Below are 22,310 nucleotides of genomic sequence, written 5' to 3'. Positions count from 1 at the left end.
GCCGCCAGGAGTGAGCCAGCGCACGCTCGAGCACCCAGACCCAGACACCGAGGACCACCATCCGGCCAACAGAGGGGAGCAGGATGGGAGGGCGGGGGTGGGGTGGAGGGGGAGGGGGGGTGCTGAAAATGGCATTCAACTTACCAATTGACTGTGCACCATGCTGTTCCTCTTCCTGAAAGGACTCTCCCTCTCCCAGAAAAAAAGGTCACATGAACTTCAACCCCTCTTTTTACTGGACAAAAACATGTTTCCCCAAACCAAAATAATTAAAAAAGAATTAAAGGGGTTGTATGAAATCTAGATACGTGTTTTGCTGCCTGAGGGCAACGCCGTGCTATAGAGGGTTAATATTTTTGCAAGGCACTGTACGTCGTGACACGCAAAGAAACTTTCCACTGTCATCCTAATGAGGATAAGGTTTATGCGGTTACTTCTGCTGTGCTACACAATTCTGAACCCCTGTTCTTTGAAGCACTTTTGCTGGGTTTGAGACGTTTTATTTCCCTTCACTTTCACTCAGGAGCTCAGATTTTATCCCCGAGTGGTAGCTGCCAAGTGGATGTTTGAAGCGACTTAATTCTCCAGGCTGCCAGGTGTCTATTTTCCTTGTCTTCCCAACCTTCAAACACAAGCAGCCTCCCTTACAACAGCCCGAAGGGATATGTGCTAACAGCGATTTCCCAGCTGGGAGCCTGGCAATTACAGCACACCTCCTCCATCCCTTTAATTGCAAAGGGAGCTGCTTCCTGGGTGATCAGACAGCCTGCCTGACACCAGGGAGACTGGTTTCATCACCTTTGGCAGCCTCAGGTAAATGGAGGTGTTTTGCTGGGGAGTTAAATAAAGGTTGTTTGTTAATAGAGCAAGTTGATTCATATCTCTCTTAAGGCATCATCTCTGCATGATGGATGCCACTACTTCTTCAAAGCAAGTTAAGAGATAAGACAGAACTCCTCTGTAAAGAATCTTGTAATAAAATATTAGCAGGATCAAACCAAATTTGTGCTAAATACTGAACTTTTCAGCAGCTCCTTAAAGAGTATTAGTGTGAAAGGACATGGCTAACGCTATGTTGACAGCGCATAGTTAAGCTTCATAAAGAGCAATAAAGCTTTTTGTAATATTGTCCTCCTTTCCAGATGGGAAACCTGACCCTTTTAATATGTTTGGTGGGGTCATGGCAACAGCATCCTTTCAGTAGCAGCAGTGGGAGGCTAAAACAGCTTAAAAGTAGTTAATTGCACTCCGCTAATTAGCACTATAATGTGCAAGATGCTAAATTAGACACAGAAGTCTGCTTTTCCCTGCAGGGGTCCTGTAATGCAAACATATGTAGTAAGAGGAAAGGTCATTAGTAACACAGCAAATTTAACAAAGGCGCCATTTCTAAACATCATATCCAACATAAAAAAACATGACAAAGCACTGTGGCAAAACAGATTTATTTCCTAGTTCATAAAAACCCACAGCACTGCAGATTTGCATCGACTTCTCAGTTGAAACCGCTTCATTTCAGTGTTTGTGTTATAAATCAGTCCGTGCAGCGCAAATACTGCCTCCACCACGTGGTTGAAGACCATCAATAGTGAATACTGGCTGATGCCAAATATGCTCCCAAAGGCATGTCGATGAGAGCTGAAAAAAACTCAGCCGTTCAACAAAAGTTAACGGAGAGACTCCAAGAAGTAGCTGGGCAGATTTGAATTCTCGTCAGGTGTCGCTGCACGTTGAGGACGAGATGCTCGTTAACACGCTGCAGTAAAAAAAAGCTGTGCAGAGTAATCAATTTCCAGCAGCTTTAGTACAGATCAATAAAAGGAACAGAGCTGTATGGCTTTTCTCATAAAAGAATCTCGCGTTTAGGCATTATGAAAAACTGAAGAGCAAGTTCATGAAAAATGAATGACGATAATATCCCACGTGGTGTTGTGCCGTGACGTCCTCTTGAATAAACAATACAATAATAAATAATGAACTCAAAAAAAACTGCAGCTGTCACATTTAATTTTATATTGACCTGAATTTAGTTTAAGGCTTAACCATAAACAATGTGACCCTGATAGATACTGTAGATAGATGTTTGGCTGAGACTCTCCGGAGATCAAGGAGATGCCATCGCTCAGGCCTAATTGACGTGATGAGGAGCTATTACTGTATTGATCCACCTGGCGAGATGCACGGGATCAGCTGAGGCCCATATTGACCTAACTAAGTGAGTGCACAGTCCTCTGAGGGTCAGGCAGATGTTAAGGGGATATTACCAGTTTCGTTGGGGATTTGGATCTCAATCTGATTTGGGTGACACAAAAGGCAAATGACTTTTCGGAAAAAAATAGCTTGAAATACCTGTGCTTTAAGAAAAAAAAAACACACGCACACACATAAAATGGGTCCTGACACCATGAATAACCTGAACAGGCAGCTTTGTGATTTAAGAATAAATTATAATAAAATAGACTTCTGAACTATTTACACACAGCTAAATATTGTACATACACTGTATCTCAATGTGTCCAGGATGATTTCTTTTTTTTTTTTTTAAACAGACAAGTAACCAGCATTAGTCTGTCATAATATCATTCAGAATCCCAGCCAAAGTCATGACCAGTCATCTCGTAAAACTTCCTATTAAAAGGTTTATAGAAATCCCTTAAAGTCTGCACGACCTCCGGGTCAATATTTGGATGTGTCCTGCCTTTGGTTTTGCCCAGGCAATGTGGCTTCGTGTTCAGCTCTGGTCTTTTAAGACAGGGGAATCCTTTTGCCGGGTTAAAGTGGAAATACTTCTCCGTGACCACCCTCCGGAGTCCGAGGAAGTCCTGGACACGAGCCATCTCACCCGCAGGGTCGGTAATGAGACGCTCCCCGCTAACAAACAGCAGCTGCTCTATGAGGAAGAACTGGAGCCAACGTTCGAGGTGTCTCGCGTACATGCCGATCTTAACAGCGCTCCACGTTGTGTCGATCAGACCTGCTGACTTGTTCTTAAACATGTGGCTCTCAAAGGAGGGAATTTCTGGCTTTTTGGACAGGGTCTGCGTATAGTCCGAGATGGCTCGGGTGACAGGATTCCGGACAACAACGATCAATTTGGTGTCTTTAGACATGGCGTAGATCCGAGAGGGTACTTCCCGCGTGACAAAGTAACTTGGGGTCTTCTCCATGGTTAACTGGCCTTCTGATGACTTGGGCATCAATTCCCTGAAAAAAGAAAATACAAACATTTTAAAAGCCTATTCCTTAAAAAAAATAAAAGAAACTCTACCTGGGTCTCCCTAAACACCATGAACTAATTCGAAAAAAAGTGCAAAACTAAAGAATGACAAGATTAGCACTGACACGGTCGCTTCGTGTCAGGCTTTAAAAAAAAAAAAAAAAAAACACGCTGCCACACAGGAGCTAGTCAATCATCATCAAGAGGACCACTGTGGACGTCATGAGCTGCATTAACCAAGCCTGTGAATGTACATAAGGAGACAGAAAGTGCCAGGAAGAGAGGGAAAAACTGTCAGTCATGAGTAATTGCCTGTGAACATAACCTGAGGTTGAAGATTTGTTCTACCTACAGGTAGAAATGTATCTTTGTTATCTATTTAATTTCAAGAGCAAATTCCTCTTTTAAAATGACAGACTCCGTGCATTTAATATAACCGACATTAGCTCAGCTAAGAAAAAGGAAACGTGCTTTATAGTTCTCTCTCATGATGAACCTTCGCATTCCTTTGAAGAGAATGCTGAAATAATTGAGTCTATACCCAGACTTGCATAATCTTTGGTCAAACACAGCCCCTGTTAGTCATTATATAGCCTGTTAGCTGCAGCTCCGGCTGGATAATGGCTAAAGTGACCCGAAGGGGATTAGGACTAAACCTCACAAGCGAGCGCATTAAAGGATGTTGGGACTGTCTTCCTGGCAAACTGGGTGTGTGGCTGGCTGGTCACGAGAGAGAAAGAGAGAGGGAGGAAAGGATGGATGGCCACAACGATGGGAGTCAATGGCAAGAGTTTAATCCACGAAGTCAAAAAGATAGAAATCAGCTGCAGAGGTTGGGCACAGGATGAAACATGCTGGGTAAAGGTGAATTGTGCAGAACAAAAATGTTAAAGAGATGATAATTTAACATTTTAATCCCCCAATCATGAAAAAAATCACAATAACACAATATGCTTTTTAATCAAGTAGATAAAAGTCATGCTGCTAACAGACTGACTTTGACCTGAAGAACACTTTATTCGTTATTTAAACTAAATATTCAGTTCAATGTTATTGTTTTTGTTAAATACTGACATTGTGTTTGTAAAAAGAAAAACTTAAAAATACACTCTCTAATCACTACCAAGTCCATTTAACTAACTAACTCACTTCCCGCAGACCCTCATTAGAATAGTGTCTCACGCTGACTTGAGAAATGTCGTATACTGAGTGCTGTGTTCAGAATATTTCATGTCATTTTTCATGTCAAGTATCAGCTCCCAACAAAGTAGCTCATGTCGGTTTTACAGCATGGTATATTCTCAATTATTACACTTCTTAACAGTATTTTAAGGTTGTGATTGCTAGCGGCTGATCTAAATCAAACAACAGGAAATCTGAGGAGCCATGTCATTAACATGATTACCATAATTTCCAGCCATCTGTTGGTATGCAAGCCCAAAAATTCAATATTCCTTTCCAAACCCAGCAGCTTCATCTTACAAAGTGGCAGAAACAGGCAGAAAATTGTGCCATTTTGTGGGCAAGAGAGAAAAACTGATTGTTTATCTTGGTATTGCATTTCTTATCAGTTCCCCTTAAGTCGAAGGGTTGACGGGACGGAAGCCCCACATCGCTCCATGTGCACATAGTAATAGGTTGAGAATAGGGCTGGGCAATAAGTCAATTTAGTTGATTAATTAAAATAAAAAATAAAAATCTGATATAATTTTTGGAAAATCTGGATTTTATTTTTGCAAATGCAGTCATTGGGCTTCCATATAGAGAATAACATACAATGCTGAATATATGTTTAGAATATATTGTCAAAATATTGTAAAGAGGAAACTTTTTTACCATAATATGAGGCACTTTAATTTAGTCATTTACTTATTTTTTTATGTTAGTTTGAAGTTACACAAGTGAAGTGAAGACTGTTCTTAGCTTACCGGGTAATACCACTAGCAGCAAACATTGTGTTATATTTTCATTGCTTACAATGGCAGGGCCGCCATCTTGTTTTACAAGCATGTTGCACACTCAGGTCAACTCACAGACGAAATGCTTGGAATAAAAGCAAGTTTTTAAAATAATTTCTTTAATTTCCTTTTGTAAAACGAATAGCAGGGGGGAAAAATCTATAAATCGGATTTGGTATAATAAAATCTGAGATTTTATTTTTAAGCTGTATTGCCCAGCCCTAGTTGAAAGAAGATAAGGGCACAGCATAAAGTGCAAATGTACAGTTGAAAATAATTTTGCATTATGGTAAAAAAGTAAAAAGTGCACTGCAAATTACATTTTGTTGCTGGAAATACCTTGATGAGTAGAGTCACTATAAATCAAAAACATCAGGTAACTGCTTAAATAGCCACAGCTTAGAACCAACGTTTGCAAGATCCCATTTCTGAATGAACAATATGAGCCTAGACGGAGAAGGACTAAAACAGTTCAACACCACTCCTGTCAGTTATCCTATAAAGGTAGAATAATTGTTTTAAATTTACATGAGTTAAATGCATTTAATTATGAACAAATTATTAATTAATGAAACATTAATTACATGGTACCTTAAGCAAATGTATAATTGTTTATAACAAGTGACATAGGACATAGGGTCTCGGTTAAACTTTGTCATAACAAACTTCACACTACTCTTGTTTATGAGGCTAAGGTGCTGTGTGGATGGTTTACCATTATACGTGGACAGTAATTAACGTTTTTCCACACTCCAAAGACCCTTGGTAACCACTGTTTGTGTTGAAAAATCTCACAAACCTAGTCAAGATAACAGGTATAAGTGACACACACAACTCTAGCAACCGTCCAAAAAGAAATACCCCACATCTCTTGAGTCAACATGTCCCTTAAGGCCTTTTGTGAAGCTTTAGGGAAGTTAAAAACCGATGGTCAGTGGCAAGATTAGAATAGAAATGCTTTTATTGTCCCACAATGCACATGAAACATACAAGCACTGTTAATTTTAGCAGACAGAGAACAGGAAAATATATCTGCCTGTGCAAGTAGGGAAAATCTGCTTTGAGATTGGTGATATGGATATTAGACAAGAGTTGATCTTTACTGTAAATTAAAAAAAAAGACTGGTTTTCTCAAATCAAGCCACAATATATCAACTTTTGCCCTTTATATACAGACACAGAGGAACTACAATAATATTTGAATACATTCTGCAAATAACCAGTGCAGAAACTTCTTCTAGTTTCCTTGCAAACTAAGACGGAGGTACAAAAAAATGGTAGTGAGGGCTACAGGAAAAAAAGGAGACAAAGAAAGAAGAAGAGAAACGAGGAGCGGCAGAAGAACATAAAAGATGTTTGGATTCAGCTGCTCCATCAACTCTGAAGCAGAGCTCGCATTCCAGACGCTATGTCTACTTTTTCCTTCCTCCTACAAGACAGATGTACCCCTCAAGTGCTCTGTGCTGTGTTGCCTTCATTCTGACTGCCAGGCATTCAGGTGTGTCCATTTATGAAGAGCTGCTGCTGGAGAGACAGAATGAGTGTTGTTTACAATCCCGTTTAGCAGGAAACGGGTTCAAAGGTAGGAATTTACAACATCAGTGCATGCAGCTTTGTTTTTTATCAGCTGGAATAAGCACTAATTACCAGCATGAGAGAAAAAAAAACTGAACAAAAGGAAACCCTAGCAGCATATCCTGCTATATTCTTCTTGGCTCCCTTTAATTGGCAGACATATTTCAACTTTTTTTAAAAACAAAGGGCAACTCCATAAAAAGCCCCCCTTATCTAACGCTATTGCGCGTTCTTATCTTCGCCCTGCTGCTCCGAGAAGGGTCGAGCTACTGTTGGAATCGTCTCTCTTCGCTAGGGCAGGATGAGAAGTGGTGGTATGCAGCCACTTGGAATAATCACAGCGTCTTAACTGTGAGAAAATGTCCAGACAGACGTCCAAAAGGCTTACGTCTTGATGTATACCATCATCTGGACACTGCAGCCAGTCTTATCAGGTACTGAAAGGTATCATCATCACACTTTGCCGAAATGACCTGCTTGTATGGTGGTGAAGAGCATTTAGGTCCTCAAAGGCATTCCAGAACAGCTATGATGGAGCAGACTATCATTTTTCCCAGCCTCTGTTATCACTGTCATTTACTAAAGACCACCTGGATGTCTGGTGGAAACCGGGACAGCCAGAGCAGAAGGAGCAGAACAATGAGTGTACGAGACATCATGGCACAACACATAAGAACCCTTGAAGTTATCCTACTTTTAATTTTGTTGTTGTCAAAAAAGAAATACACGATTAAATGTCATATCAGCATGAAGCTTCCAGCATAAGAAAATTCTCAATTTAGTCATGTACAGTAGCTTTCCTCTCTAAATAAATAGGCATTGTCACTCTGTGGCTACATGAACCAGAAAGTTTTCTGATGTCTATTTGGTCGCCTATTGAGTATTTAAACCGTTTACTTTCTTTTCTAAACTGTAGCTCCACTTGGAGCGAAAAAGTAAGAAATGCATTCTAGCTTTACTAATCCCGTACTGAGGCTAAACAAACTGAACCAATAAACCCGTAAATATAACATGAGTCTAATTAAAACAAGACAGCGTGTCAACCTAAAGCCAAAGAATATATGTGGTGGAATGAAAAGTGGAAAGAAAAAAAAAAGCAGCGGAACATGTGATCACCTTGCCGGAGGCGCCATGACGCACTTTTTTTTAATCCAGAAAGTTTTTCATTTTGCTTTGTAGTTTATGTCTGCCTTTTTGGTTATTTGTGCAGCATTCAGACGGGGTGGCTGGAGCATGTTAGGAAAAATGATTTTATTGTGGAGGATGTAAAGTCCCATTTCCACTAAAATGCAGTGCTTGTAATAGCAGCTTTAAATTAATAGGAAATAAAATTCAGATTTATTTTTATATTTGGATAGCTGATCACCGATCTGAGACAGGCAAGGGGACCTTAGGCCAATTTTTTTTATCCCTGGCTGATTGATTGCTACCTAATAGGGCTGGACGATAATTCTATAACGATAAATATTGATCGATAGATGTGTATCGATGATAGAAAAAAAGGGTCAGTAAAAAGTTGAATAGAAAAAAAGTGTAACTTCCTTTTGCATTTTAGCCATGTAGGTTAATATTACAGTCATCCTCCCAACCAATCACAACGCAGACCCAGAAAGCTCTGCCCCTTCAAAGAATTCACACGTTCTTTTTTCTTTTTTAAAAACTTGCAGTTTTGGTAAAAAGTTGGTTGAATAAAGGGTTGAGTTTGAATTCAGTGTTTGTGTGTCTTTATCTAAAATAGGTTGCTAAGGCTGCACTTAAAATATATGTCTTGAATTTGTTGATAATTATCGATATCGATCAATACGATTTATATTTTATCGATATACTTTTTTCCCTATATCGTCCAGCCCTACTACCTAACTAAATATAAATGCACCTATTGATGTAAAGGCTATTCAGTTGGGAGAAAGTAATTCAGTTTTTGTGGCATAACGTTTTGCATTTGCACATTAATTCATATTTACTATAAGGCATGTTCATATTGCTGTAGCTCTACATGGAAACAGCTTCCCATTTGTCCTTTCTTTAGAAGCGTAGTCATCTATCGGCCAAACTGTGCGACCTTAGTTGTCTATTATATAATTCTATGATTGTAGACTCTTTCACTAAATATTTTCTCTCATAAACATGTAAAAATTATTATATAAGTCAGATGTGTAGCTCTGCCACTAATCCATATCAAAATCCACCAATTAACAACTGTATTCTCATATGATGGCAAAAATGTCAAGCTGCTTCAACATTAACAGAAATAACCCAAGTAGGTATTTGGAAGAGAGTTTGCAATGGCTGAAAACAGATATAAAAATGCTAAAATGCTGCTTGGAGTATTACATTGAATCGTCTTAAATAATATTGATGGATTCTGCAATATTTCAGACACCCATTACCATATGGCTGTAAACAAGCGAAACAAATCTTCAGCTAAAATTTACAAGATCTGTATCATGCATTATTATATAAGTTTTTCCTGTTGTGATTTTTAGAGAATCCATTTAGCATAAAACGGATTGCAGTCCTTGCGTGTGCATTTCCGACTTATACAGTGGTTTGAGACCATTAGGTAATTCCCCATGGATGCATGCAGGTCGGTGAGAGGATCCGCTCAGGCAGACCAAGACTTCAAACAAGCAGAACAGTGAGGGCTGAGGTGAGCTGCCACTTTCTCAAGATGCTCTGACTGTGTGTCAGAGAGTCCAGAAACAGGAAAAACATTCTCTCAGATGACTCCACAAAAGCCTGACATGGAGAAGTCAAGAACCAAAAGGGATATAATGGAGATAGGTTGCTTTGTTTTAAGTTTTTTCCATAATAAGTGCTGTGGTTTGTCAGATTGCTTCAAGATAGAGCCCAAAGCGCTCGCAGCCGCACATTTACATTGAAGTCTGAAATGTTTAGAGGAAGTGTTGCTTTACCAGAAATGACAACAGGAGATGCTCCGGTCAGCCTTTTCCTGGCAGACACAGATTTCCTGTTTTCATAAAGGAGTGACTAGGCAATCCCAGTTTTGACCAGCTTCTATTCTAATGAGGAGTATGACACATAAATGCCAGACTTGTGCAACAGCTTCTTTGACAAAGGAATTACAAATTCCTTTTGAGATATGCATTAAATGTGATTTATATAATATTTTCAAGTAGTGCCTCATACTAGATGCTCTTGGTCAACGCATAGATCCTTGCGTGATGCAAGTAATGAATGGGGGAAAAAATCCTTTTTGAGTCAATCAAGGGAAAACCTGCCAGTTCCAATCAAGACTTATTGAGTGGTGCATCTCTACTCATAAAGTAGATCACTTATAGGAGAGCCTCTGAACTCTGAAATATATTTAAAAGTTGTGGGTTGATTAGTGAAAAAAAGTTGTTGCGTGAGCTGCTTCTTTAAAGCATCACTTTATCTCTGCTGTTTCTCTTTCTTTTCCTGCCAGTGTGATGTGGGGCTTTACTTTGAGCCATTTCCTCTCTCTCTCTTTTCAGCTAAAAATTGTCAAGTGAGCAGAATAGTTGTCAAGCAAGCAAAAGAGTCCCAACTGGACTAACTAACCTGCTTTTGGAAAGCGCAGGCTTTCAAAGACTGTTTTTTTTTTGAAAGTCAAATTTGAGCCTAAAAAGCTTTAGCATAGCTTTTTTATTTTTATTTTCATTTTTTTTTTTTTTTTTTTTTGGAGGGGCCGGTTCCATTGACTGCTTCGTTCTGATGAACCCCTACTGGGCTTCGTCAAAGGGCACTTTCACCCTTCTGAGCACATTTGCATACAAAGTGAAGGCAGAGAAAACATGTTTCACACTAATTGTCTGCTCCTTTATTGTCAGGGTTAATGCAGTCCTCAGGGGTCCTCCAGCATCCCCTTTTCCTTGAGCGCCGTAGCGCAGCAGTGAGAAAAGGCTCTGTTTAAATTTACTGCCCTCTATCTGCCACTGGCGTGCACTAAGCTCCCCTGGGGTTCTGTGGAGGATTAAACCATCTTCTTTGACACCCTGAGTGAGTTTCTAAGAAAGTTTCTCTTTGTTCTTTATTTGGAGTCTCGAGAGGAAAAACATGATTACAGCAATTAAGTCTCGTCTACTGTATAGAACCCAGAGGAGCCTGATCTAGGTCTTGGTTCAATAAATGAGTAGTTAATCTGTCCAAAAAAAGACACACAGGAGGAAGTTGTCCCATTGATGAGAGGAAAGGAGGGGCGTCGGAGGAAGCCATTCCCACGGCTTTTTGGGTGTCGCGTCCTCGACTCTGCGTTAGTGAGCATGCACAATCGCCTGTCTGCTTCTGGTTTTCTTCCAAAGGGTGAAAACATGTTAGAATGTGGACGGTGTCCTGCTGTGTGAGGGCCCATCTTCTGTGTGGGGCTCCAAGGAGGATGGGCACAGCTCAATCCCACCGTAGGAGCCGACAAGCCCACCCAATAGACAGCTCCTCTGCCTAAGAGACAGCTTATCATTAGTCTGGGAGGGGGGGGGGGGGGGGGCAACAGAGTGAAACATATGGGGGAACAAATCACTGGACATCTTTGTGGGGTTTCCATGATACTGATCAAAGGGAACGTAGGACTGCAGGAGGATGTAAAATCAGTCATGATAATTCTCCAAAGAGTTAGAATCAGATGTTTTCCTGCAAGGAGGATCATTTCTGTTACGGTGGTGAGAAAAAGAAGACTTCATCCGGCACGGGCTGATGTGATTCTTGTGACTTCGAAACCCTATATAAAAATACCACAGCTAAAACTACAGCAAGATTTAATTAGATACTGTTTATTACAGTAATAATGTTTTCTACAACCTATATTTACAGTTATATTGAATTTGAAATAAACAAAAGACCCAACAAAGCGCTGCATTTGACTTTGTTTTAACCCAGCTAGCTGCCCTGTAGAGTACAGCAACAGACGAGAAAGGGATAGCATTACACCACGCACCATAGAGAAAACTAAAATCTTCTGCACTTTCCCTGGCATCTCACTAAAAGCTCTTTATACGACATGAATGATGTGATGGATAACAGTAGTGGTTTTTAAACCGTATCTTTTCAAAACCTCAGTATTTAATAGACTTCATTTTACGTCTTCAATCAATTTTCCTCAATGTTAGTGGTGAAGTGTCTAGCTGGAAATACAACCTAGAAGTTTAAAAGTAAAAAAAGGCTTTTTTTTAAATATTATTGATTCAAAAATGGTGGGAATCGTTCGTTTGTTTGTTTTTACACAAGGATTCTGGAAAGCCATGAATCTGAAGCACAACCGTTAGAAACAAAGGTCTATGTACGATGGACGTTTTCATTATTCTTTTCCATTCCATTCTGGATGCTCAGTCAGCAGCTCAGATGAACAAAAGTTTTGGCTTCTGAAACTCTACAAATGACCAAGATCTGTCAGAAATTCTTAAAGGAGCTTAAGCGCGAAGTCCCTTGAACAATGCTTCACTTCCCCCATTGTGGTGTTCTGGAGCCAGCTTTGAAACAGTGTCTAGATCCTTCGACGTTGCCTTTTAAACCCTCAGCTCAGTCACCTGAGGTGATTGCGCCTTTGATTATTTCTTAGTAGCGATGTGTCTGCTCTGGTCCAAGGCCAAACCATTTCAGGGGAACATTTTGTATATCTTTTCCATAAACGTGGCTTCAGAAATATAATTCATTTGTAAATCATCTCCACTGAGAGTGGCAAGTTGTGTGTTTGTGCAGCCAGCAAATAGCCTGCACACTGAAACGCAGTACAAGGACAGCCGTTGCCATGACAGAGAATAAAAAAATGTTGCATTACGCAGGGCTGAACATGCATGCGACTGCAGATCCCAGATGACTGTTCTTGACACTGATGTCTCTTTGAAGATCCGAACAAATGACTGCAGCTGAATCAATGCCCTGCAACTTCTTGAATCAAATATCCCTCCAGGCCACTCTGGAATGACAACGTTATGTAACTTCTCTGATTCTTTAAAATCCATTCCCTCTGGAGTCGGAGAGTTACAGGTTGAAATTCAAGGCCGGAGGTAAACAAACGAGGGAAAGCTAAAAACGACAGGAATTTACAGAGGTCAGGCAAACAAGCACGAAATCAACTGATCTTTGTTAGAGGAACACGGTTGATAACAGTTACCCGAAATGCTATGTAGCAACATAAACTTAAAAAATCAAGGTTTTAATTGAGCACCTTGACTTGTGGTTAGTGGTTACCGGCAGCTGTTTAAACAGTGGGTTGTGCAATCTCTGTGTAAACTTTCAGTATTTTTTTTTTTTTTTTTATCATAACAGCACACATAAGACGTGTACAGACTCAGAGCCCAACAAAGTACATCTTATTTGGGGGCCTGCTTTAAACTAAGCTCATTACTACATCAACAACAACAACAACAATAATAATAATAATAATATTAACAAGAATAATAATTTATTGGAAGGTGCCCCTCATGTCACTCAAGTTCACCAAAAAAGTAAAAAATACAAGAGATAAACAATAAACTATAATTATAGAATCAAAGTCAATTATAAGAGGTTATTTTTCATTTCCTGCACAAAACAACCTTACTCGATATACTTTTGTTTAAAGTTCATATCAAATGTGTTTGTCCATATGTGCATTTATAAAGTTGTTCCATGTGAATTCAAGTGCCCTAAACAATCAATAAATGTGCTTATGTCAGCTCTTTACAAACTATCAGGTTTTCAGAAATGAATGTTGTGTATTTTGCTTTTTTTCCCACACATGTGAACACACTTGTGGCTGGAGTGTGATGATATAGACGAAACTGTAAGCAGAGTTGACAGCTGATAACATTTAAGCGCACGTCAACATTTCTGTAACGCTACTCTTTAATAGAAAATAAATCTTGGAGAGACACACGCTTGCACTAAATCAAAATATATATCTTGTGTGTTTTCTGTTTGAATAACACACGTTTTTTTTTAACATTTCAAAAAGTATTCTAAATTCTTGCATGGGGTATTATTGAACTATGGGTAATTTTCAAATGTAGAAGTGCTTTAGGATAGCCAATTCATCATTTGAAATGCAGACAATGAGCTAAATGTTCCTGTAACTATTTGCATTTGTTTACTGTTTTATACTTTATTGACAAATTATGATGATAGGCTGGATAGGCTTTATGTTTAGATGAATAGACAATATTTATTGAAAGGTATTCAGTGGCTACTCCAATTAAGCAGGAGGTGGGTAGGTGTAGGATAACAGGGACAATAATCTGTCCTTTATTTAACAGTGAGAAGCATTGCTAAGATACTGACCAAAATAGCCAGAAACATGCCCCACAATTTTGCTTCCGTGGTCCATGAAAATTTCCCAGTCAAACTTCAATAAAAAGAATTACAACCATTGCAACAAATGTGTAAAGGAATGAGGAAATACTCAAGAATTATGGATAAGTACTATTTGTGTAGATGAAATGGTTAATGTGAAGCCAGCAATATATTCAGAAAGCCACATAATTGCTCAGAATATTCAAGAAATGTTCCAAATAAGTCGCCCAAAACCAGGAAGCTCCAAGTTGTTTTGGTGTTTGGAACACATTAATAACAAACACTATCAAGGTAAGTGCATTTTAGTCAGACCAGCATTACTTTGTGTCATACGCTCAATTTTAAATCTGTGGGGTTCCTCGAGGCTTCATTCACAGGCCGCTTTTATTCAAGATCTAAAAGCTAATGTGATGGACTTCTGCAACATTTTTACTATATGTATCCTGATGACGCAGCTTCATATTTCTCCGTCACCACATCATCTGAGACCATTACAGTCACCGAGTCAAATTGTCGTCACTGATGATAAGTAAGAATTTCCTCCAGTTTAATGCAAAAATAAAAACATCAGTTAATGTTTTTGGTCACAAAAATGGATAGCTATATCAGTACTGACCTCAATTAGGCTAGAGGCAACAGAGCGTGCAGAAGTTTCTGTGTCATCTTGGACTCAGAACTACATTTTAATCTATCAGGTAGCCACAGCACATCCAAAATACTCCTTACAGAGTTCTGACCAACACCAACAAAATGCAGCATATCCCAGCAGTCCTTTAATCACTGAGTTGGCTTCCTGTTTCTGTATTTTAGATCTTGTTATTGGACACGTGTTATTGGTACATCCCTTCCATTTTAAATACATCCAAGAGTTGTACAGTACGAACCATTTGGAGCCCTTAGATCATCAGATACCCAGAACCAAACAAGGGAAAGGCAGCATTTAATTCCTATGCAACCCAGCTCTGCGACCAACATTCTGAAAACCAACTTACTCCTGAAGCACAGAGATGTGTTTACCCATTCATTTTTATCATGTCTTGGTTAGTTTTTTGTTCTAAATTTGCATAATAGCCTGTATTTCTCTTTTTTAATGTCATAGTTCGATTTAGCTATTTTCCTGAATGGTGCTATACAAACAAAGTTACCTTTCACTTACCTTAAAAGTTTAAATGTACACAACAATTGAAAATTTGGGTCTGGGCTGTATTTATATTCAATTATTATTCAAACAATATACAGTGTTTAATGAATAGGACTTGAAATTAATGTAATTGACTTGGAATCTGGATTTAATTGACTATTTTTGTCAAGTGCCTGGAAACATTAGTTGTGCATTTGATATGAAGTAAAATCGTGTGCCACAGTGACCGTGGCCTAACGTCTAGTATCGCTCCTTTGCATAAGAAGCTATAATAACAAGTCTATTGCTAGTAATAGTGAGAACAATACCTGTACCACTCCAGTCCCTTGTCGTAGTTGCGGTCAAAGAAGTGCGGCTCCGCTCCCACCGCCCTGATGTCTGGATGCAGGCGCAGGAACTCCAGCAGCGCCCGGGTGCCTCCTTTCTTCACCCCGATGATGATGGCCTGGGGCAACTTCTTACTCTCCGTCTCATTGAGAAAATCTGACACGGCAGTATCATCAAGCGCCCTCGCCTCGCCTCTCACTTCGTCCCACTCGTCTCCTCTGCCGTCCAACTCATTCTCGTTATTCAATAGGTCCCTGGACGCTCCCAGGGACGAGTCTCGATTGTCAGCCGCCGCGGCGCTCTCGCGTCTCCTCGCCGACCCGTACGTCAGGTTTGGGACAGTGGAGCAGTAGCCAACACAGCAGTATATCATGTAGACCCAGAGGGACAGCATGATGCAGAAAACAAAGAGTTTGTTCCTCACGTGGGATGATGGCACAACATGTAAGCAGTGTAAAAATGGACTATATTCCATAGGAACTCCGTGGAAAAGTTGGACTCCAGCTTTAAGGCATCTTGGTGTCGCAGCCGGACTCCTCGGACGTGGTTGAAATCCTGCGCGCAATTCTCCAAAACACAGTTTATGCTCAGAGTGGAAATGAAAACAGAAAAGACTGGATAAATGCACCTTTTTCTCCGGAGATGCCCCGAGAGACACACGGGTTTTCTAGATGTGTGAAAACAAACATTCAGAGTATCACTAGTTGAGCGGCAGCCTGTGCGTAACGGAGTTTGTCACCCATCACTTGTTCTCAGCGTATGAGCGCTCAACCAGAGAGGCACTAATTATGAACTGCGTCAATAGCGAGGGGATCAGAGGTATAACCGTTTCCTGTGGAACCTGTCAAAGTAAAAGCATTCCAACATGTGATTTTCCGAGGAATTAAAAGTCATTCTTACGGAAATGTACATAGCCTAAGTTCAAATGTGATTATACTTACACATCCATTCAAAATGCAAATATATATTTAATTAACATGACTAAAAATACCAAAAAAAACTGACCAAAAATCTGACATACCAAAATCATGCTTTCAACCCCCTGTAATAGTTCAAATATTTGTGGAAAATTATCAATTATTTATATTTTTTTTAAATGGAGGTTCATTTTTATGTCTGTCTGTCTGATTGTATCTGCTTGATCACTTTTTAATCAAAAATATTGAATCTAAAGAGAACTTTTAAAATAATCAGTTGCTACTATCAAATCCTGTTTACCTTGTTAGTTCAAAATGAGTTGTGAAATCTTCACATCGGCTACATATTTTTTTTATTCTGCCATCAGCTGTTTGTCCATTGATGCATCATTTAGTTAGAGTATTAATGGTATCAGGTCGTTAAATTCTAATTAACCTGATGTTTCTGAAGAAACATAATCTAATCATTAATAACCAGCGATAAGCATTTATGTTTATGAAACATCAATCATTGTTGGAGCTGTCTGTACCAATATAAATTATTTACTCACTGTATATATATATATATATATATATATATATATATATATATATATATATATATATATATATATATATATATATATATATATATATATATATATATATATATATGTATGTATGTATGTGTATATATATAGCTCCAACAATGGTTGATGCTTCATACACATAAATGCTTATCACTGGTTATTAATGATTAGATTATATTTCTTCAGAAACATCAGGTTAATTAGAATTTAACGATCTGATATCTGCGAGGAGCAACATGAGACGCAATAAAAATGTGCCACGCGTCAGCTGTTTGCCAGCGTCACACGGTTTAGTAGGATGAGTGTTCAACTGGGTCAGTGTGAACTGGGCGTGACATTATCACGTAACTTCTCCACATGTGAACACGCTGTTCAACAAAAACAAACGTTATCAGCTGATTTCCGGGATCAATAAAGGTTTATCATCTACCCCTGGAGACTGTGAACATGCAACCGCTGCAATTCCCAGTGCTGGTGAGGACGTGCTATTTAGAATTTCCTTCAAATGACACCAAAAAAATGTTTGGCGGGTGCATCTGCCCAAACACCTCCTTTTGGGGTAGGGTCAAAGGCCTTAGGTCCCTCTGAACCCCTGAGCTGGCAGAGGATTAGTAGGATTACCCCAGGGCTGCCATGTCACTCAGAGTTTCACCAGAAACAGCCCTGCCCCCTCTGCCCTTTATCACATCTATGTCAGACATTACTAAATATGATATACTAGTGTGTGTGTGTGTGTGTGTGTGTGTGTGTGTGTGTGTCTTTTGTAAACCTAATAGTTGTTCTTTTCACAGTGCATGAGCACAGATAACCTGCTGAGTAAAAAAGTGTGCATCTTGGGATTTGTTTGACCTAGACAACTATTTATGGGGACATCTCCACCCTGTGCACAAATTGTGTTTGTTTCCACTGTTAAGATTGTAACCATCTGAGTTGAATTTGAAAAGCTCATATTTGTTTAGAAAAAAATCAGTACTCTTAACTCTGTAAATGCAAGAAAGCGAGCAACCCCATACATTTTCTTTCAAAGAATGACAATTTTTTTCCTGACTTGATGTTACAATTTACAGATGCCGTTCTTATGAAACACTCACAATCAATAAATTAGATCAGATTAAAAGTACTTTTTTGAAAAAGAACAACCTTTGAGCTGGCATTAAACATACTTTTCATCAAGCCCTCCTTTCTGCATGAAAGAAGTTTCCTTTTTTCAACCTGATGCCATATTGAAATCTTAAATACTGTGGCTGTATTAGCTGGAAGAGAGGAAACAATCGTAATTAACAAGAAAAAAAGGCTTCAAGACATCATCAGTCTGAGTTAACCTACATAATGTGTTTCCCTTAACAAACTAAGTCATTGAAATGCTGAGCTTTTCATAATATTCTGATTTATTGAACATGTATACAAACACACATGTAACACAATAAGATACACACACACACGCATATATATATATATATATATATATATATATATATATATATATATATATATATATATATATATATATATATATATATATATATATATATATATATTTATAAAGAGAGAGCGAGAGAGAGAGAGAGAGATCAAAAGTTTGGACTCACTTATTTCATTTAATGGCTTTCCCTTATCTTTATTACTTTCCACGCTACATCAAAATATGGCTCAAAAGTATATAGCAGTATGTATCAAACACAGAATTAGGTAATTTACTTTGAACTAACACAACAGCTAAAAAACTGACAGTGTTTAGAAACTATTTTAGGTGTATTGCTTCGAATACTCCATTTATGTGACTCAGTGGGAGCACAAATTGCTCATAAGCCATTTAAAGACACTCATAAACTCCTAGGAGCTGGGACACCCTGTTAACAGTTTCAGATAGGTGTGTCTTCACTCATTTATTTCATCAATCGTGAGCGTCTGCTCTCCGTCTCACTTCCCGAAGGGCTGAGGAGAAGCCAGTGCCGAAGGAAGGGCTTGACTCGGTCTGAAATTACACAAACTGAAGTCTTTTAACGTGCGGCACCTAAGGAGCCTAAACAGATGACATAAACAGCACTTAGCTCATACATAAAAGCCAGACAGTAAAATAAAAGCCTGCAGCTGGACACGCTGGCCCTGCGGTCACGGATGCGAGTGTGTGTCGTCTGCTGCACTGCGCGCTATAAACAAACGCAATGTGATCTCACCCCTGTGTGTCACCTGTCTGGAATTGTGTTTCTTATTCCAGTTCAATCGTATCTATGGAAGAATGTCGATCAAAAACTGCTTACACTGCTTATACCCCATCTCACTTTCTCATATGGTCTCATCAGTGCGCTTTCAAGATAAACCTTCCAGCATTCCAGCAGTTGTGTGAATAAAGAGGAAGGCAGGTGGAAATGAAAGCCATCTGTGTTCCTGTGAGCTGCTGTGTGAGCAGTTAGAATATGCTGTAAGTTCTGACTAGAACATCCAGTCAAATATGCAAACAAGCATAAACAGTCCTCCCGCTGCAATGCAGCAGAGACCTCCAGATGCTAAAGATCAGAACCAGTTAAAGAGGTAAAGAAGGACGGATGGGTGATCTCACCCTGCGCTCTGTCCCAGAAAAGAACAAACAAACGCAAACAACAGCAGGGACGAGACTTAGCCTCACAAATGCAAAGCCTTGAACCTAATGACAGGGTTATTAGGTGAGCTGAGACACAGATCAACGCTGCTCTGTCTCCATTAGTCCTCCATCAAGGTCTTGAGCTCCAGCTAAAGCCATTTAAGATGTCTATAAATGCTCCAGAGCCCTGCTACAAACCATCTTATCTTCTTTTAAGGAATGAGTGTAGCCTGAGCGGATTTCCTTACTTGATCCTTTGGAAAAAAAAAGTCTTATTGCCTCGCTCGTATCCCTCTGGATACCGAGGGAGCCATTTGGCAGGTTAGAAAGCTCAAAGTGGCTTAGATTTTCTGGCTGTGCTAAGTCTTCCACAATGTTTACGCTCTTAACTCTTTTACAGGTTACTGGAGGAAGCATTCATGCCTCCATCAATTTGGGATGATTTGGCACATTTATTGGTTCTTGGTATAGAAAATGAAAACTCAGATTTTTCCTTTTGGCAAATATTTACATACATATGTGTTTTTTCCTCTCTGGTTACTCTTCAAACATTCCTCATATACAAAGAGAAAGGTTGTGCACTCTTCATGTGGTTGTTTGAATCTTTTTCTTTTTTTTTTTTGCAACATCCAGATGGTTCACAGGTTTAGTCTCAAGGTTGGAGTGTCTGCTATGTTGCAATTTTATCACCTCATTTTCATGTCTATTTTAGGTTAGATTGGACACTTCTGCCTTTAAGGAGAAAAAAAACTATGGGCTCTGTCGACAGTTTTTGAGTCTACATGAAACAGTTTGAGTGAAGTCATTAATTTACCATAGTTTTTTTTTTTTTTTATTTCCACTCTGTCCCAACAGTGTCTTACAAAAGTATACACATCCATGAAGATTTCCCCTTTGTGAGGCAAGACAACCACAAACTTCAATGTAATTATGTCCATGTTTATTAATAGACTAATACAATTAGTGAGTAGAAAGAGGAAGGATACATGGCTTTCAATATTCTAGATAAAATGTAATGCAAATTCCTGTGATAAATGGCATGTACTTTCATAGCGCTTTACAATGCATTCAGTCATTCACTTATTCACACAGACGCCTCTGACCACCACCAACAGGCAAAGCGTCTTGCCCAGGGATACACCGACTGAGATGGTCGGAGCGGGGTGTCAAACCGGCAACCTGCTGGTTACAGGATGAACTCCCTCTCTCCTGTCGCCCCACGAAAAGAGGATTCTGGAACCCCCTTTTATTGCAATTACAGCAGCCTTTATATATATATATAAGTCTTTATATTGACGTCTCTACAAGCTTTATGTATTTAAAGACTCACCCCCACTCCCCATCCGTCTATTCTTTGCCCAATAACTTCACCTCAGTCAGACAGTTTGACAGAGAATATCTGTGAGCAGAAATATTCAAATCTTGCCAAAAAGTTATTCTTTAGATTTAGGTCTCGGTCATTCTACACACATGTAAATGCTAAACCATTTCGTTGTGGTCTTGGATGTATGTTAATGTTCCCTGTCCTGCTGGAAGGTGAACCTCGATCCCAATGTCCAGTCATTTGCATCCCCTAACAGTTTTTCTTCTAGGATTGCCCTTGCTCACAGTGTATTTTTTTAAAATTATTATTAAAAACATTCAGTATCATGAAAAGGTCTTTTTATTTTTGTTTTCTTCAAAAATGAAACCCATATATTTGACACATTACACATAGAGATAAATATTTCAAGCCTGTATTTCTTGTAATCTTTATGATTGTGGTTTGCTAATAATGAAAACCCAAAATTCAATGTTAGAGTGTTGTGAAATAATGCGAAAAAATTTAATATGGGAAACTCATGATGTTCCAGCCTAATCAGACATTTAACTCAAATCTGCAAAGTTTTCCTGAATCTGGTCCTCTTGAACCAAAACAGCCACGGACACCCTCCCCAATGACCACAAAAGGTCATTGCTGAAGAAGCTGGTTGTTCACAAGTGCTGTATACATGCACATTCATAAAAAGTTTAATTACACATAGTGAGATTTTCCACTCTATGTGTGATGAATCTATATAACATATGGGTTTCACTTTCTGAAATGACCGCAAAGAAATATATGACCTTTTCACGATACTAGTTGTACCTGTGGCCTCCTTATACGATTTCATAAGTAAAATTTATTATGATGCATGAACATTTAAATTTTTTTTTTAAAAATTATTGTCTTTCTCTGTTTATTTTTCCTTTGTCTTTACATTTTAATGTGACATGTCCACAATTGCAATAAATATGCAATTATTTGTTTATAATAATAATAACAGCAATAAGAATAAGAATAGTTATTATTATTACTATTATTATCATTATTATTATTTTTATTAGTAGTAGTATTATTATCATCATTACTATTCATCTTTACCCCTTTGCAGGGTGGCACAAACACATCCTAACATACTGTAGTGGGATTCAGACTTAATCATTTGATCTTTATTCTCAGCCTGTATTTGTTTTTCAGCAGCAAAACGCAGCAGATCAGCGGTATTCTGAGTGCACATGAAAACAGAACTGTGGCCAGGAATAATTTCCCACTGCAGCGTATCTGGGTGGAGGTGCTTTAAAGATGCATTATTCTGCACATTCCCAATGGTTCTCCTTCCTGGTGCTTTTGTTTCTACATTCCTCACATGCTTCATTCCTCATTCATCTTTCCCCGTTTGTCCAGATTAGAAGCACACACAGACGTTGAGAAAACTTGGACGAACGTTGCTGAATCTAAAGATTTTTCCACACTTGGT

The 22,310-nt window shown here is 39.0% G+C and overlaps 1 protein-coding gene across 1 annotated transcript; it reads right to left on the bottom strand.

Annotated features, from left to right (window-relative positions):
- Positions 1-1,429: 1,429 nt before the first annotated feature.
- hs3st3b1a (heparan sulfate (glucosamine) 3-O-sulfotransferase 3B1a) lies at positions 1,430-16,216 on the bottom strand. The gene is made up of 2 exons (XM_012871059.3): positions 15,445-16,216; positions 1,430-3,204 (listed from the first exon to the last, which is right to left on the bottom strand). The coding sequence occupies exons 1-2, from the start codon at positions 15,936-15,938 to the stop codon at positions 2,580-2,582; spliced, it is 1,119 nt and encodes a 372-aa protein (XP_012726513.2). The 5' UTR covers positions 15,939-16,216; the 3' UTR covers positions 1,430-2,579.
- Between the last annotated feature and the right edge of the window lie 6,094 nt (positions 16,217-22,310).

This window comes from Fundulus heteroclitus, chromosome 16 (assembly GCF_011125445.2).
Source record: "Fundulus heteroclitus isolate FHET01 chromosome 16, MU-UCD_Fhet_4.1, whole genome shotgun sequence".
Lineage (NCBI taxonomy): Eukaryota > Metazoa > Chordata > Actinopteri > Cyprinodontiformes > Fundulidae > Fundulus > Fundulus heteroclitus.
This window is presented reverse-complemented; position numbering and strand designations above follow the sequence as displayed.